Source organism: Salvelinus sp. IW2-2015, linkage group LG8 (assembly GCF_002910315.2).
Source record: "Salvelinus sp. IW2-2015 linkage group LG8, ASM291031v2, whole genome shotgun sequence".
NCBI lineage: Eukaryota > Metazoa > Chordata > Actinopteri > Salmoniformes > Salmonidae > Salvelinus > Salvelinus sp. IW2-2015.
In genome coordinates, this window is record NC_036848.1 from 3,660,823 (window position 1) to 3,676,236 (window position 15,414).

Genomic DNA, 15,414 nt, shown 5'->3' on the forward strand with positions numbered 1-15,414 from the left:
TATATAGACATAATATGACATCTTTATTCTTTTGGAACTTTTGTGAGTGTAACACTGTTACATTTTTATTGATTATTTCACTTTTGTTTATTATCTATTTCACTTGCTTTGCCAATGTAAACATTTTTCCCATGACACTAAAGCCCCTTATATTGATTTAATTGATAATCGGAGATTTCCGAGTTCCCAATTGTTTTGAAGACTAATGTGGTTAGCTGATACGTAAAATAACTATCCATGCGTTGTAACTAAGATATGGCATGTAACAGCAACGCCTGGGCAGAGGACCGCATAGTTTGGTTTTGACCTTCCAAAGATGGCGTATTTATAATTCTAACTTTCGGCTTTTGCAACTGACGCAATGACGTCCCCCACCGTACAATCAATTCGCGTATGAAAACAATAAACAACCCTGAGAAACGGTGAAACGCGAGATATGCAAGAGAACCTGTCGCCAAGTTTAGACAGAAATACCGTTAAAAGAGGAACTGAAACAACAAGTATAACGTCTTGTAAAACGACGTTGGACTCATCGGTCCTGACACAAAGGATTTCCGAGAGACGGGTTACCCCCTTCCTTAGCCCCCTACTAGGCTCTAACGTTAGCTAGCTAGCCAGTCCTGTAGCTCCTTCTTCGTTAGTACACTTTGTTTTATTTGTTATGCAGTTGCCGGAGGACTATTTTCGCATTCGTTTTCCTCCATCGCCTCATCGCTCCCTCACCCTGAACTCGCTGGCCCTATGTCTCGCTGGCTTTTCCCCTGGTCAGGCTCAATCAAGAAGCGGGCCTGTCGGTACCTCTTACAGCATTACCTCGGTCACTTCTTTCAAGAACGACTGAGTTTGGAACAGCTGAGTTTGGATCTGTACAATGGTAGTGGTGTCATCAAAGAAATCAACATCGATGTTTGGGTGAGTTAGTCAAAGTAGTAAGGCCGTTTAACTGTCAAGAAACAACTGGTCCCTTTTGTGTGTTCCCATGCACTCCGACCCTCAACTTTTTTGCAATTTCAGGACTTGAGTATAACAACAATATCAACGCTTCTCGTGAGTTCAAGGAACAGCAGTTCCGATAAATATTTTTGTCAGCATCTGATTGGAAAATAACTCGCCTCATCCAGTGTCCCTGCAGTTCAGTTGAAATATACTGTATATGACTTAGGTCTCGCAAACTCACTCACTTTCAATCTGCACATCAGACAAAACCATTGCCTGACGCCATTTCCACCAGCTGTTTATTGTAGGACACGGTGTTTCTTTTTCCAACTTCATCTTCCACTCATCTCTATTCATTTCTCATCGCCCATTTCCTTCCTTCCCTCCCCSCAGGCGGTCAACGAGCTCTTGGAGTCTCTTGGGGCTCCACTTGAGATTGTGGATGGGTTTGTGAGCAGCATAGAGGTGACAATTCCCTGGTCAGCTCTTGTCACTGACCACTGCACCCTCGTCATCTCAGGCCTTCAGATAACATGCAGACCCAAGTACAGGASCAGTAAGTCTCAGTCTGACAGCCAGTCTTACCTTGTTATTGATAGAGCTCCTGTTCCTGTCACTGCCTCAGGTCTATCAGGTTCAGGAAGGAAGTTGTGGTAACCATTGTTTAGCTAGCTACCTTTTAGAATGTCATTGTCAACCAAGACAAATACAGTTGTCTAGTACTAGCTAACTCTTTGTTGTAAACCAATGTCAGAGCTCAAGAGAAGATGTTGCACTATCCCAGGCCCACATTTTTCAGAGCCAGCTACAAACCAATTAACAAATGACTGTTGCTCAGTCATACAGTACAGTATGTCCATGAGTCATCACTTAGCATTGATTACAGTCACTGAATTATGCCTTGTTTTTTTTCGTTTACGTGTAGGTGGGGGTTTGGACTCCCAGGGCTGGTCCACATGCATGACCTCCAGCATGCAGCTGGCCCAGGAGTGCCTAAAGGACCCCCCTGARGCGTCCGAAGAGCCGCCCGCTCCACTGGAGGGCTTGGAGATGTTTGCACAAACTATTGAGACTGGTGAGTCAATGTGTAGGCCTTGTTTGCACGTGTGCATGGCAGTGAAAAGCATTCACCTGTTTTCCTGTAGTTGGTTATAGTGCCTTTTTGAAGATAACATATTTGTTCAGTTGTTTTCAAACTGCTGAGTCGGTTGTGTACCATCAAGTCCAAGCTTGTGAAGTAAGGACTCATATCACATCACTGGTGTCCCTTGTTAGTGTCTTTGTGACCAATATGCTTAGTGATAATGGATGTCCCTGTTTGTGTTGTGTTGCAGTCCTGCGTCGGATTAAGGTCACCCTCCTGGACACCATCATCCGAATCGAGCACCAGCCCCTGGACATGGAGATGGGCATTGCCTTAGAGGTGCACATCAAACGGTATGTTGGTTCTCACCACACTGACACTCACACTTCCTGTAGTGGGCTGTTCACCTTTGACCGGTTTAGAAGTCAGGATGGAAAGGAGATAAGGAAACACTTGATTCAAACTTGCAATGCCAAACAGTCACTGGATTTGTCTGTAGATCCAAAGAGAACCTTTGAACCTCGGAGAAGCTTCACTATCTTTGGTAAAGCTTGTATGGTGAATGTGTGTGGTGGGTGTTTTGGCTGAGGTTGAAGGTTATATTGTGTTATTGTGCTGAGTGCTCATCTCTGCCCCCGGTGGCTGTGTGGTGCGCTGTAGGCTGGAGTACTGTGACGAGGCGGTACGGGACCCCAGCCAGACKGTGCCTGTGGACATCCACCAGCCCCCTGCCTTCCTGCACAAGATCCTCCAGCTCAGCTCTGTTCAACTGCTGTACGAGACCACCGGAGGGCCCCAGGTAGCATACAGTTTCACATTGACCATRGCACTTATCAACCCCCTCATGTACACTGTCACTCTCACATGCATATACTCACATTGGGTCCCAATATAACACACAGCTCTTATAGAGACTAAATATTAACTTAGAAACTACTCACATACACTCATACAGTTTCCTCTCGCTCTCCCTCTAGTGTGAGAGGCAATATGAGACTTGGGGCTGACAGACTCTACCAACCAGTGGTGCTAAGGGTTAACCCTGCTAATCTTTCTCTCCTCAGGGTCCTTTAAGAGCTGACACCACTGGCTCAGCCTCAGCCAGCGAAGAGGAAGTTGAGGAGGAGGAGAATGACCCACMAGCCGCCCCTACCTCCCTCCCTCCGGCCACCCAGCGGCCCCTCCTCATCGGCAGCTGCTCTGGCTTCATGGAGACCACAGTCAAGATCAAACAGAACGACATGCTGCCTGGACCTAAGGTGTGTGTGTCTGTCTGTCAGTGTGTTTGTATGTGGTTTGGTTCACTTCCTTCCTGTGTGCTTAACCTAGWTTTTAAGAACACAGTTTTGCTTTTGTCTTGTTCTGTCTCTGTTATTACAGCCAATTGTCTCTCCTTATCTTTCAGTTGGAGCTGGATGGGAAGGTGGGCTGCCTCCACCTGCTGCTCTCTCCAGACCAGATCACTCACCTGACCGACCTTCTGTCTGCCCTCTGCATCGACACAGGTGAGTAAAGAAAGTGGTTTACCTGTACCTCCCCACCTGCATTCCACCTACACTGAGTACCGATATACAAAACATTATGAACTGCTCTTTTCATGACATAGACTGACCATGTAAATCCAGGTGAAAGCTATGAGCCCTTATTGATGTCCCTTGTTAAATCCACTTCAATCAGTGTATATGAAGGGGAGGAGGCATGTTAAAGAAGGATTTTTAAGCCTTGATACAATTGAGACATGGATTGTGTATGTGTGCCATTCAGAGGGTGAAAGGGCAAGATACCCTGTTCAAAGGCACTTAAATATTGTATGGTAGTAGGTGCCAGACGCAGCAGCGGTTTGTGTCAAGAACTGCAACGCTGCTGGGTTTTTCATGCTCAACAGTTTCCGTGTGTATCAGAATGGTCCACCACCCAAATGACATCCAGCCAACTTGACACAACTGTGGATTCCCTGTGGAATGCTTTCGACACCGTGTAGAGTCCATGCTCTGATGAATAGAGGCTGTTCTGAAGGGGGGTGAAACGTAATATTAGGAAGGTGTTCTAAATGTTTTATACAGTTAGTGTATGTGTCTTAGTTCCACATCCTAATGTCATTGACAGTGGAAAAACCAAAAAACCCCTCCTTTCAGGTGGAACCAGTTTCCCTTTTAACCATGCACATCTTCATCCACACTGTGTACTGCATAGCCTGTATGATTCCTCCCTGTCTATCCTACAGAGCCTGTATGATTCCATCCTGTCTATCCTACCAGAGCCTGTATGATTCCTTCCTGTCTATCCTACCAGAGCCTGTATTGATTCCTCCTGTCTATCCTACCAGACCCTGTATGATATTCCTGTCTATCTACCAGACCCTGTATGATCCTCCCTGTCTATCCTACCAGAGCTGAAGCCAGTGGTGCTGGGGTTCACAGCCGTCCCCTGGACTCTGAGGACCTGCGTCTGATAGAGGAGGACTTGAGCAAACAGTTGAGCTCCAGCCCCGGAGATAGAGATCCGGACTGGGATGAAGAGCCCGACATGGAGCCCTACCTCACCGGTCTGGAGAACGGGGGTATGTTGGTTAGTCGAGGGCAGCTATAGTTGGAATGCAATATGGAGGCTAGTGAATTTGTGGTCACATTAGCTTTTGTTTGCTGCTGCATAATTTGCGTTCTTGGCATTTCTGTGAGAGATTAGTTGAACTAGACATGTGAAGCATAATGCACCTTTTCTCTGTTTACTCTCTCTCTCTTTCAGATATGTTCTTCTCCATGGGTCCTGGTATGACTAGCAGTGTGACGTCAGCACTCTCTGGCAGCTCTCTCTCCGACAGCATGGCGTCGTCTACACACAGCCAGGCTAGCTACGCCCAGGGCTTACCACAGGGTCCCAGGCGTTATCCTGTACCAGGATCACTATCCAGCCTGCCCCAGTGTAACCGAATACCAGGTAACACTCACAGCATCTTACTACACTGTTTTGTACACATTTCACAGATATCAAAATCTATATTATACAACCTATCTTCCTGATTCATCTTATTAACCCCTCCTCGTCCAGGGCGAAGTAGCCAATCTGAGCCCCTGAAACCAGAGGCATTGCTCCGCTTCTCGCTTGGCGGGCTCACCCTAACCCTACTGGAGCAGGAACCACACCCCGGGCCGGACGGAGTGTCCTCATTGACCCAGGTGTCTCGGGTGTTCTTCCGGGAGCTGGCCTTCTTCAAAGACAGCATGTTCAGCGAGAGAGACTTCCACCACCTCAGAGCTAGCTTCGCTAAAGCCTGCCCCCACTCACACCTCAGGTACAAACACACAAAGCCTCTTCAACATTGGCCACCACTGTTTACTGTACATACCCGTAAATAATCATTTGCTCTATCTCTCAGGATGACTGGAGCAGCGGTACAGGTGGCGTGTGAGATGCGCAGTGCAGGTCGCCACTCCCGTGCTGTGACCTCTGACCTATCCTTCAGTAGGCTAGAGCTGCTTGAGTGTCTCTGGGAGCCAGGAAAGCCCCAATACACTGAGGTAGGACAGGGGCTGTTATTTGAGATGATCTGAGGACTTTTACACACCATTCAACATAACAGTGTGCTACAGCAGGGGTTAGCATTGCCCAGGATATAACTCTTCACTCCTCTTTCCTCCCTCTCTAGTTGCTCCAGTTCCAGCGTGCTGGGATGTTCACAGTGGGAGCTACAGCCARACCCTGTGCACAGCTACACTACAGTCTCACAGAGAAACACCTGCGCAAGGTAAACCAGGACAGTGTCCATGTTGTGTGTTGGCGTCATGTTCAAAAGCTAATATGTCATTAATTCAGTCTGTTTTGGTCGCATCTGTTAGCCTGCTACCCCCTCCTCCTGAAATGTCAATGTCTCTGTATTGCAGGGGAGGCAGCGTGTGCTGCGTAGAGACAGTGTAGTGAGGGTAGAGTTGGGAGAGCTGAGTGCTGAGTTGGACCTGGACATACTGAGTCGACTGGAGCCTCTGAGCAGAGCCTGGAGCCACTGTCCCACACAGACAGGAGGAGGATCCGTCCACACAGAGGTAAACACTTAGAAAGCCATCAGCCACTAAGGACCCGTCCACACAGAGGTAAACACTTAGCAAGCCATCAGCCACTAAGATGAGCCATTTTAATAATGATTAATAAGGATTTTGATATGCCTGCCTCACAATTGAAGTTAAATTGCAGGTTTGCTTTGTTTAGATTTTTTATTTGAATATTGTCCCTTCTTTTTCCTCTCCAACTCCTCTCCCATCCCTCTCTCAGACCCAGAGCAGTGAGCTGCACTCCTCTCTCTCCCTCCTCTCGCCCCACGCCATCCTCAAGCTCCGCTTCCCCATCCCGGACCTCCGGCCGCTCCCCTTCCGACGCCCGCCTTCCCAGAGAGCCATGCGGCAGGAGACCCTGGTACTGGAGCTGTGTGACCTGGATATCTGCTCCCAGGAGGGCCTTGACCTCCAGCCAGATCACCATGCACCCCCTGGCCCCTCCCACGGCTCCCTCACACAGCTATTGGAGGCCAGCTTCAGTGACATGCACGGTGAGGAACACACACACCGTCAAATATACATACACACACAGTAACACTCACATTTTGAGCAATTGTTTGTTCATTGTCTCTCTCAGGAACGTATGAGGGCTGGGAGGGAGGCTCCTTCCCCTGTATCAGAGTCAAGAAGAGTCAAGACTCCATGGCCAAGTGAGTGTGTTTCTGGGACATGTGTTTTAGGAGAGTTTGTTTCACTTGCTGTGTCACTTTAATTGAATGTCTTTCATCAAAAACATACTGTACACCAATTCCACAGCTGGATAGTATACATCTCCCTGTCTTTCTTTGTCTATCTCCCTCCCTCCCTCTCTCCAGACTGTCAGTGCGTGTGAGTGGAGGAGAGGGTCTGGGGTCAGCATTAGGGGGGGTAGGGGTGGGTCTGATGAGGGACCTGGGGTCCATGTCGTTTGAGAACCCCTGTGAACTCCGAGAGAAGACCAGCTCTCCCTTCTCCTCCAACCGCACCATGTTCGAGACTGAAGAGGTACCGCACCATCCCATCACAAACACCTAGACTCCTCTCTCACCCCTGGCCATCCCTCTCTCACCCCTGGCCATCCCTTTGCATGTAAATCTCGCATGGCTCAAAGTGGAACATCCATACTTGTTTTTGTAAGAAGTGTTGACAAGCTGAATGCACTGAGCTGTATGTTTAAACTACTAGCACACAGCTGGGACACCCATGCATACCCCACAAGAAATGCCATCAAAGGTCTCTTCACAGTACTACATAGAGCCATAGCTACATTGAACTCTATTCCACATCAGGTAACTGATTATAAGCAGTAGAATCATATTTTAAAAAACTGATAAAAATACACCTTATGGAACAGCAGTGTCTGTGAAGAGATACACACAGGTACAGACACATGCATATGCACATGCACTCTATATATATATATATATATATATATATATATATATATATATACACACACGTACAGTACCAGTCAAATGTTTGGACACTCCTACTCATTCAAGGGTTTTTCTTTATTTTTAGTTGTAGAATAATAGTGAAGACATCAACATTATGAAATAATAAATATGGAATCATGTAGTAACCAAAAAAGTATTAAACAAATCAATCTAAAATCTAAAATCAAAATATATTTTAGATTCTTCAAAGTAGCCACCCTTTGCCTTGATGACAGCTTTGCACACACTTGGCATTCGCTCAACCAGCTTCACCTGGAACACTTTTCCAACAGTCTAGAAGGAGTGCCCACATGTGCTGAAGACATGTTGGTAACTTTTCCTTCACTCTGCGGTCCAACTCATCCCAAACTATCTCAATCGGGTTGAGGTCGGGTGATTGTGGAGGCCAGGTCATCTGATGCAGCACTCCATCACTCTCCTTCTTGGTCAAATTTGCAATGGAATTGCAAATATATATAGATTTGTTTAACACTTTTTTTTGGTTACTACATGATTCAATATGTGTTATTTCATTGTTTTGATGTCTTCACTATTATTCTACAATGTATAAAAGAGTAAAAAATAAACACCCTTGGCAGAGCTAACGGGGATCCTTAATAAACCCCAGGAAGAGTAGCTGCGGCCTTGGCAGAACTAACGGGGATCCATAATAAACCCCAGGAAGAGTAGCTGCGGCCTTGGCAGAACTAATGGGGATCCATAATACAAATCCCTCTCTCACAACTGACCATACCTCTCTCACAACTGACCATACCTCTCTCACAACTGACCATACCTCTCTCACACCTGACCATACCTCTTTTTACTCCTGACCGTCCCTCCTTTACTGTATCAATTGTCAGTTTCTCACCTACACTCAATCACCTGACAATCCCTCTCTCACTCAATCACCTGACCATCCCGCTCTCACATATAATCTCACACTTCCTGAAGATATTGGGGTTTTATTTGACCCATTTTACGAAAGTCGCAGTCTAATCTTTTCTCATTCTCCCTCTCCTCCTCATCCTTCTGTCCTCTCTATCTACTTTCATTGCCCCCTCCCCTCTCAGATGGTGATCCCAGCAGACCCAGAGGGGATGCAACAGTTCCAGTCTCAGTGTGTTTCTCAGTGTCAGTGTGTAGTAGACGTCTTTCTGCCCCTGGCCTACATCTTCCTGCCCAGCAAACAGGCCTTCCAGAGCATCTACAACAGGTCTGTGGGTCTCTTTTTCTGCTAGTTTTCTTATTTGTACAAAAAGTATTACAATGTACAGTTGAAGTCGGAAGTTTACATACACTTAGATTGAAGTCATTAAAACTCGTTTTTCAACCACTCCACAAATATCTTGTTAACAAACAATAGTTTTGACAAGTCGGTTAGGACATCTATTTTGTGCATGACACAAGTAATTTTTCCAACAATTGTTTACAGACAGATTATTTCACTTATAACTCACTGTATCACAATTCCAGTGGGTCAGAAGTTTACATACACTAAGTTGACTGTGCCTTTAAACAGCTTGGAAAATTCCCGAAAATTATGTCATGGCTTTAGAAGCTTCTGATAGGCTAATTGACATAATTTGAGTCAATTGGAGTTGTACCTGTGGATGTATTTCAAACTCAGTGCCTCTTTGCTTGACATCATGGGAAAATCAGCCAAGACCTCAGAAAAAAGTCTGGTTCATCCTTGGGAGCAATTTCCAAACGCCTTAAGGTACCACGTTCATCTGTACAAACAATAGTACGCAAGTATAAACGCCATGGGACCACGCAGCCGTCATACCGCTCAGGAAGGAGACTCGTTCTGTCTCCTAGAAGTGAACATACTTTGGTGCAAAAAGGGCAAATCAATCCCAAAACAACAGCAAAAGACCTTGTGAAGATGCTGGAGGAAACCGGTACAAAAGTATCTATATCCACAGTAAAACGAGTCCTATATCGACATAACCTGAAAGGCCGCTCAGCAAGGAAGAAGCCACTTCTCCAAAACCGCCATAAAAAAGCCAGACTACGGTTTGCAACTGCACATGGGGACAAAGATCGGACTTTTTGGAGATATGTCCTCTGGTCTGATGAAGCAAAAATAGAACCGTTTGGCCATAATGACCATCGTTATGTTTGGATGAAAAAGGTAGAKGCTTGCAAGCCGAAGAACACCATCCCAACCGTGAAGCACAGGGGTGGCAGCATCACGTTGTGGGGGTGCTTTGCTGCAGGAGGGACTGGTGCACTTCACAAAATAGATGGCATCATGAGGGAGTTAAATTATGTGGATATATTGAAGCAACATCTCAAGACATCAGTCAGGAAGTTAAAGCTTGGTCGCAAATGGGTCTTCCAAATGGAAAATGACCCCAAGCATACTTCCAAAGTTGTGGCAAAATGGCTTAAGGACAACAAAGTCAAGGTATTGGCGTGGCCATCACGAAGCCCTTACCTCAAAATTTGTTGGCAGAACTGAAAAAGTGTGTGCGAGCAAGGAGGCCTACAAGCCTGTCTCAGTTACACCAGCTCTGTCAGGAGGAATGGGCCAAAATTCACCCAACTTATTGTGGGAAGCTTGTGGAAGGCTACCTGAAACGTTTGACCCAAGTTAAACAATTTAAAGGCAATGCGTCCAAATACTAATTGAGTGTATGTAAACTTCTGACCCACTGGGAATGTGATGAAAGAAATAAAAGCTGAAAGAAATAATTCTCTCTACTATTATTCTGACATTTCACATTCTTAAAATAAAGTGAGTTTAAATGTATTTGGCTAAGGTGTATGTAAACTTCCGACTTCAACTGTATGCACTCACTACTGTAAGTCTCTCTGGAGAAGAGTGGTCTGCTAAGTGACTAACGAGTCAATGTGAACATTTTACAATCACTCATTCTCTTTTTTTGTCCTTTCCCTCTGTCCTCCTCTCTCCATCCCTGTAGGATCAATAATGACCTGTTAATGTGGGAAGCCCCTCCCCCCTCAGGTTCTAAGAGCGACCACAGCCCCCTACACCGTCTCCAAGACGATGACAACTTCCAGCTTTGCAAGTCTGCCTTCAGACTAGGTGAGACCCCCATACTGAGACTTGTAAACCACTTCAGACTGGTCAGACACTCATTCAGAATTGGGTAATCCCTGGGTAGCAACTTTGTTGACATCTTTAGTTTATATAAATCTCTGATTTAAGATGGCTTGCCAAGTAGTATGAGTTGAACATCTCTTTAGTCGGCACACCTGCAGACCATCTGAAATGTGTTGTTGCTCAGCAGTTCTATAACTGTGACGTTTCTGGTCTCTCAGACTCGGAATCCGAGGAGGAAGATGCTCAGTTCTACACAGCCAGTGAATCAACCAGACGCAGGCAGTCAGAGCCCCGCCCTAACCACACCCTCAGCCTGCTCTCTCTCACCATTGTCATAGGAAAGGGCCGCCTCCAAGCAATGACGGACAGCAAGGTGAGCCATTGATGAACCAGCTACATCTTACAATGGTTAACTAGGGATATAGACTGGAGAGATTTTGGATCCTGGTTCAATTCCTGACTGGACCTTACTGCTTGAATGAGTGATATTAGAGCAAACATAAATGTAATTTGAATTCAATAGCTTCGAATTTGTATTACAAAAATGGAATGATTGAATGTATATGTACTATGATGCTTCTAAAGAAGACACTTGCTTAAATACATGGTTTTCTGTTTCTCGTCTCCTGCAGGGAGAGACGGGAAGTCCGGAGGACCGGTGTCACGGTGAGCTCCTATTGGACCTGGAAGGGGGGAAGATGTTCAGTGTGGCGCAGCATCAGAATAACCCCCATCTCAGCTTCCTGTGCCTGGAGAGCAGGAGGGTGGAGCTCTACCACAAAGGTGAATGGAATGACTGTGTGATACCAGGGTTTAGGTCTGGTAGTACCTACCTAATCATGTGTGATAATCCCTGTGTTATCATGTAGATTTTAGTCATGAGCTAATCTCTTCTAAATGACTGATAGCCCTTTTCCTTTCTGGCCACTAACCCTTTTCCTACCTCTCACAGCTGTAGTGAAGGACTCCCCTGTCCCCGGGCGGTTGGAAATGCCCAGCTTCACTCCCCCAGGGCATCTAGACCTTACCATTTACCCCACAGAGGTGGGGCTGAGCAGTGTGAGTGGCAGGGAGACTGAGGTCCAGATGTTATCCACAGCCATCAAAGTCACCCTGGACCCTCAGAAGAATGTCAAGGTAACACGCATATCTTCTAATTTATTCTTTGAATGAAATATCACCTTTTGATTGTGCTTGTAGGTTAGCTGTGCTTATGATGAAGAAAGCGTAAGAAATATCATTAACTTAATTCTCTGTTTGTGTGTTTTACAGGAGTTTCTGGTTGCCCTTCGTCTCCATGGTGCCACTATGCGACATCGCATGGCACAGACCAATCACAGCTGGCACGAACAGGTATGGGGGGATCCTAATAAATACTAAATCTGAGATGCTTCAGGCACCTAACATGATTTGACTGTGTGGGTGTGTGTTTGGTTAGTGAGTCTTGTTGATTAGTCTGTTTTTCGTCATGACAGCTGGTTGATTTTTTGGATGTCATTGATGACCCGATCCTGGGCTACACATCTCCTGTAGTTATTACCGTCCTACACACACACCTGGCTACCTGCGTCGTGGACTACAGGTACACACACACACACACACCAGATTTAGATATGTGGACAAAGGAAGATAATACATTATTAACATAAAATTATTTTTCACTTCTCCCTTCTCTCCCCTTCTTTGTCTCTTTCTGTCTTTCAGGCCCCTGTATCTTCCATTGAGGGTGTTGTTCACAGCAGAATCCTTCTCTCTGTCCAGTAACATCATAGTAGACACGGCCACCTTTCACCTCAGGTACAGTAACAGTGAACCTCAAAATATCTTCTTCCTTTAGTTCATAAATGGGCAACATGGCCCCCCTTTTTGTAAGCCGGGGTCTCAACTTACTGTTGAGAGTTAAAATAATAGAATACACAAGGCACAATTTTGAAATTTGGTTGTGTATCAGCAGTCACTTAATTAGGCCATCAGTTAGTCTAGCAGTCAGTAAGCTATCTAAACTTGGAGTAAGCATGCTTGAATTACTGACCGGGTTGGGACCCATTGATCATCAGTTAGCTGCAAAAATGGTATTGCTCGCCTGAGGTAGAGTACTTGATGAAAAGCTGTAGACCACACTATCKACCAAGGGAGTTTTCATCCAAAGTTTTCCTATCTGTCTATTTACCACCACAAACCGATGCTGGCACTAAGACCGCACTCAACGAGCTGTATACGGTCATAAGCACACAAGAAAATGCTCATCCAGAAGCGGCGCTCCTAGTGGCTGGGGACTTTAATGCAGGCAAACTTAAATTTGTTTTACCTCATTTCTACCAGCTTGTCACATGTGCAGCCAGAGGGGAAAAAAACTCTCGACCATCTTTACTCCACACACGCAAACAAAGCTCTCCCTCGCCCTCCATTTGGAAAATCTGACCATAATTCTATACTCCTGATTCCTGCTTACAAGCAAAAACTAAAGCAGGAAGTACCAGTGACTCGCTCAATACGGACGTTGTCAGATGACATAGATGCTACGCTACAGGACTGTTTTAATATGTTCCGTGATTCATCCAATGGCATTGAGGAGTATACCACCTCAGTCACTGGCTTCATCAATAAGTGCATCGACAGTGACAGTACATACGTATCCCAACCAGAATTAATGGGTTACAGGCAGCATCTGCAACGAATTAAAAGCTAGAGCTGCCGCTTTCAATGACTGAGACACTAATCCGGACGCTTATAAGAAATCCTGCCCTCAGACGAACCATCAAACAGGCATAGCGTTAATACAGGACTAAGATTGAATCCTACTACACCGGCTCTGATGCTCGCCGGATGTGGCAGTGACGCAAGCCTACCAGACAAGCTAAATTACTTTTTATGCTCGCTTCGAGGCAAGCAACACTGAAGCATTTATGAGAGCATCAGCTGTTCCGGATGACTGTGTGATCACGCTCTCCGTAGCCGATGTGAGCAAGATGTTTTAAACAGGTCAACATTCACAAGGCTGCGGGGCCAGACGGAATACCGGGACGTGTACTCAGACGTGCGTGGACCAATTGGTGTCTTCACTGATATTTTCAACCTCTCCCTGACCGAGTCTGTAATACCTACATGTTTCAAGCAGACCACCATAGTCCCTGTGTCCAAGAAAACTAAGTTAAACACCTCCTCTGCAACTGGATCCTGGACCTCCTGACGGGCCGCCCCCAGGTGGTAACGATAGGCAACAACACATCTGCGCGCGCTGATCCTCAACACGGAGTCCTCTCAGGAGTTTGTGCTTAGTCCTCTCCTGTACACCCTGTTTACCCACAACTGTGTGGCCAAGCACGATTCCAACACCATCTTTACGTTTGCTGACGACACAACAGTGGTAATCCTGATCACCGACAATGATGAGACAGCCTATAGGGAGGAGGGCAGAGACCTGGCAGTGTGGTGCCAGGACAACAACCTCTCCCTCAATTTGAGCAAGACAAAGGAGCTGATCGTGGACTACAGGAAAAGGAGGGCCGAACATGCCCCCATTCACATCAACAGGGCTGTAGTGGGGCTGGTCAAGAGTTTCAAGTTCGTGGTCCAAACACACCAAGACAGCCATGAAGACAGCATGACAACACGTGCCCCCTGAGGAGAAAAAAAACATTTGTCATGGGTCCCCAGATAAAGTTCCACAGCTACACCATCGAGAGCATCTGACAGGTTGCATCGCCTGGTATGGCAACTGCTCGGCATCTGACTGTAAGGCGTTACAGAGGGTAGTGCGTACGGCCCAGTACATCACTGGGACCAAGCACAGGACCTATATACAAGGCGGTGTCAGAGGAAGGCCAAAAAAAGACTCCAGTTACCCAAGTCATAGACTGTTCTCTTTGCTACCGCACGGCAAGCGTTACCAGAGCGTCAAGTCTCGGTCCAAAAGGCTCCTTAACAACAGCTACTCCCAAACCATAAGTCTCCTGAACAGCTAATCAAATGGCTACCAGGACTATTTACATTACACTGCTGCTAATCACTGTTTTTATTATCTATGCAAAGTCACTTTACTCCTACCTACATGTACAAATGACCTCGACTGACCTGTACCCCCGCACATTGACTCGGTACCAGTACCCCCGTATATAGCCTCATTATTTTATTGTGTTACTTTTTATTTAGTAAATATTTTCTTAACTCTATTTCTTAAACTGCATTGTTAGGTTGAGGGCTCGTAAGTAAGCATTTCACGGTACTTAGCGCATGTGACAAAAAAAAATTTGATTAGAAATGTGTAGAATTGCAGGAGGGATATGGGGACGGGGGGGTTAGGAATAACCTAATAGTTGGCTATTGAAGTTTGTGATGGTATTTCCTCCTCAGGTTTATCCTGGATGATTCTGCCTTGTTTCTCTCTGATAAGTGTGAAAGTGACGTAGTGGACCTGAGACGAGGTATGACACATAATTAACTGTACTGTGTGTGTGTACATCTACATCTGAGTGTGTTTGCAGTTCTAACGCTTTCTCTCTCTCGCTCTTTCTCTCCTCAGACTATGTGTGTGTTCTGGACATTGATCTGCTGGAGCTGGCCATCACCACATGGAAAGGCAGTGATATAGGGAAACTGGTAAGTTCTTAGCCTGACAATTTTATGTCATTACACATCTGTCGGTGTGTTTGAACTTGAGAGACTGTCAGTCTCAAATCTACGGTCTCTTTAGTTCTTCTTACCTCTTCTCCTCGCCAGCGAGATGACGCTCAACGGAGAAGGGTGACATCTTACGAGTTCTAACCGAACGTTGCTAATTAGTTACTTTTATTTTGTTTATCTTCTTTGTACAAAACGTTCATACTATCACATATCAAATGTTAATATTCACATACA

The 15,414-nt window shown here is 45.8% G+C and overlaps 1 protein-coding gene across 1 annotated transcript in view; it reads left to right on the forward strand.

The window, feature by feature from the left end:
- The first annotated feature begins 352 nt into the window (after positions 1-352).
- Positions 353-15,414, forward strand: part of LOC111967091 (autophagy-related protein 2 homolog A) — a 37,554-nt gene continuing 22,492 nt past the window's right edge. The window contains exons 1-26 of the mRNA XM_070444683.1: positions 353-912; positions 1,330-1,492; positions 1,862-2,011; positions 2,271-2,373; positions 2,681-2,819; positions 3,085-3,279; positions 3,426-3,529; positions 4,411-4,580; positions 4,766-4,957; positions 5,069-5,312; positions 5,397-5,538; positions 5,667-5,765; positions 5,902-6,060; positions 6,287-6,560; positions 6,647-6,719; positions 6,885-7,053; positions 8,558-8,700; positions 10,415-10,539; positions 10,776-10,930; positions 11,190-11,340; positions 11,510-11,694; positions 11,830-11,910; positions 12,033-12,139; positions 12,262-12,354; positions 14,911-14,981; positions 15,080-15,156. Of these exons, the coding sequence (XP_070300784.1) occupies positions 742-912; positions 1,330-1,492; positions 1,862-2,011; positions 2,271-2,373; positions 2,681-2,819; positions 3,085-3,279; positions 3,426-3,529; positions 4,411-4,580; positions 4,766-4,957; positions 5,069-5,312; positions 5,397-5,538; positions 5,667-5,765; positions 5,902-6,060; positions 6,287-6,560; positions 6,647-6,719; positions 6,885-7,053; positions 8,558-8,700; positions 10,415-10,539; positions 10,776-10,930; positions 11,190-11,340; positions 11,510-11,694; positions 11,830-11,910; positions 12,033-12,139; positions 12,262-12,354; positions 14,911-14,981; positions 15,080-15,156 (3,735 nt within the window). The 5' untranslated portion in view covers positions 353-741. The remainder of the gene's footprint in view (positions 913-1,329; positions 1,493-1,861; positions 2,012-2,270; positions 2,374-2,680; positions 2,820-3,084; positions 3,280-3,425; positions 3,530-4,410; positions 4,581-4,765; positions 4,958-5,068; positions 5,313-5,396; positions 5,539-5,666; positions 5,766-5,901; positions 6,061-6,286; positions 6,561-6,646; positions 6,720-6,884; positions 7,054-8,557; positions 8,701-10,414; positions 10,540-10,775; positions 10,931-11,189; positions 11,341-11,509; positions 11,695-11,829; positions 11,911-12,032; positions 12,140-12,261; positions 12,355-14,910; positions 14,982-15,079; positions 15,157-15,414) is intronic.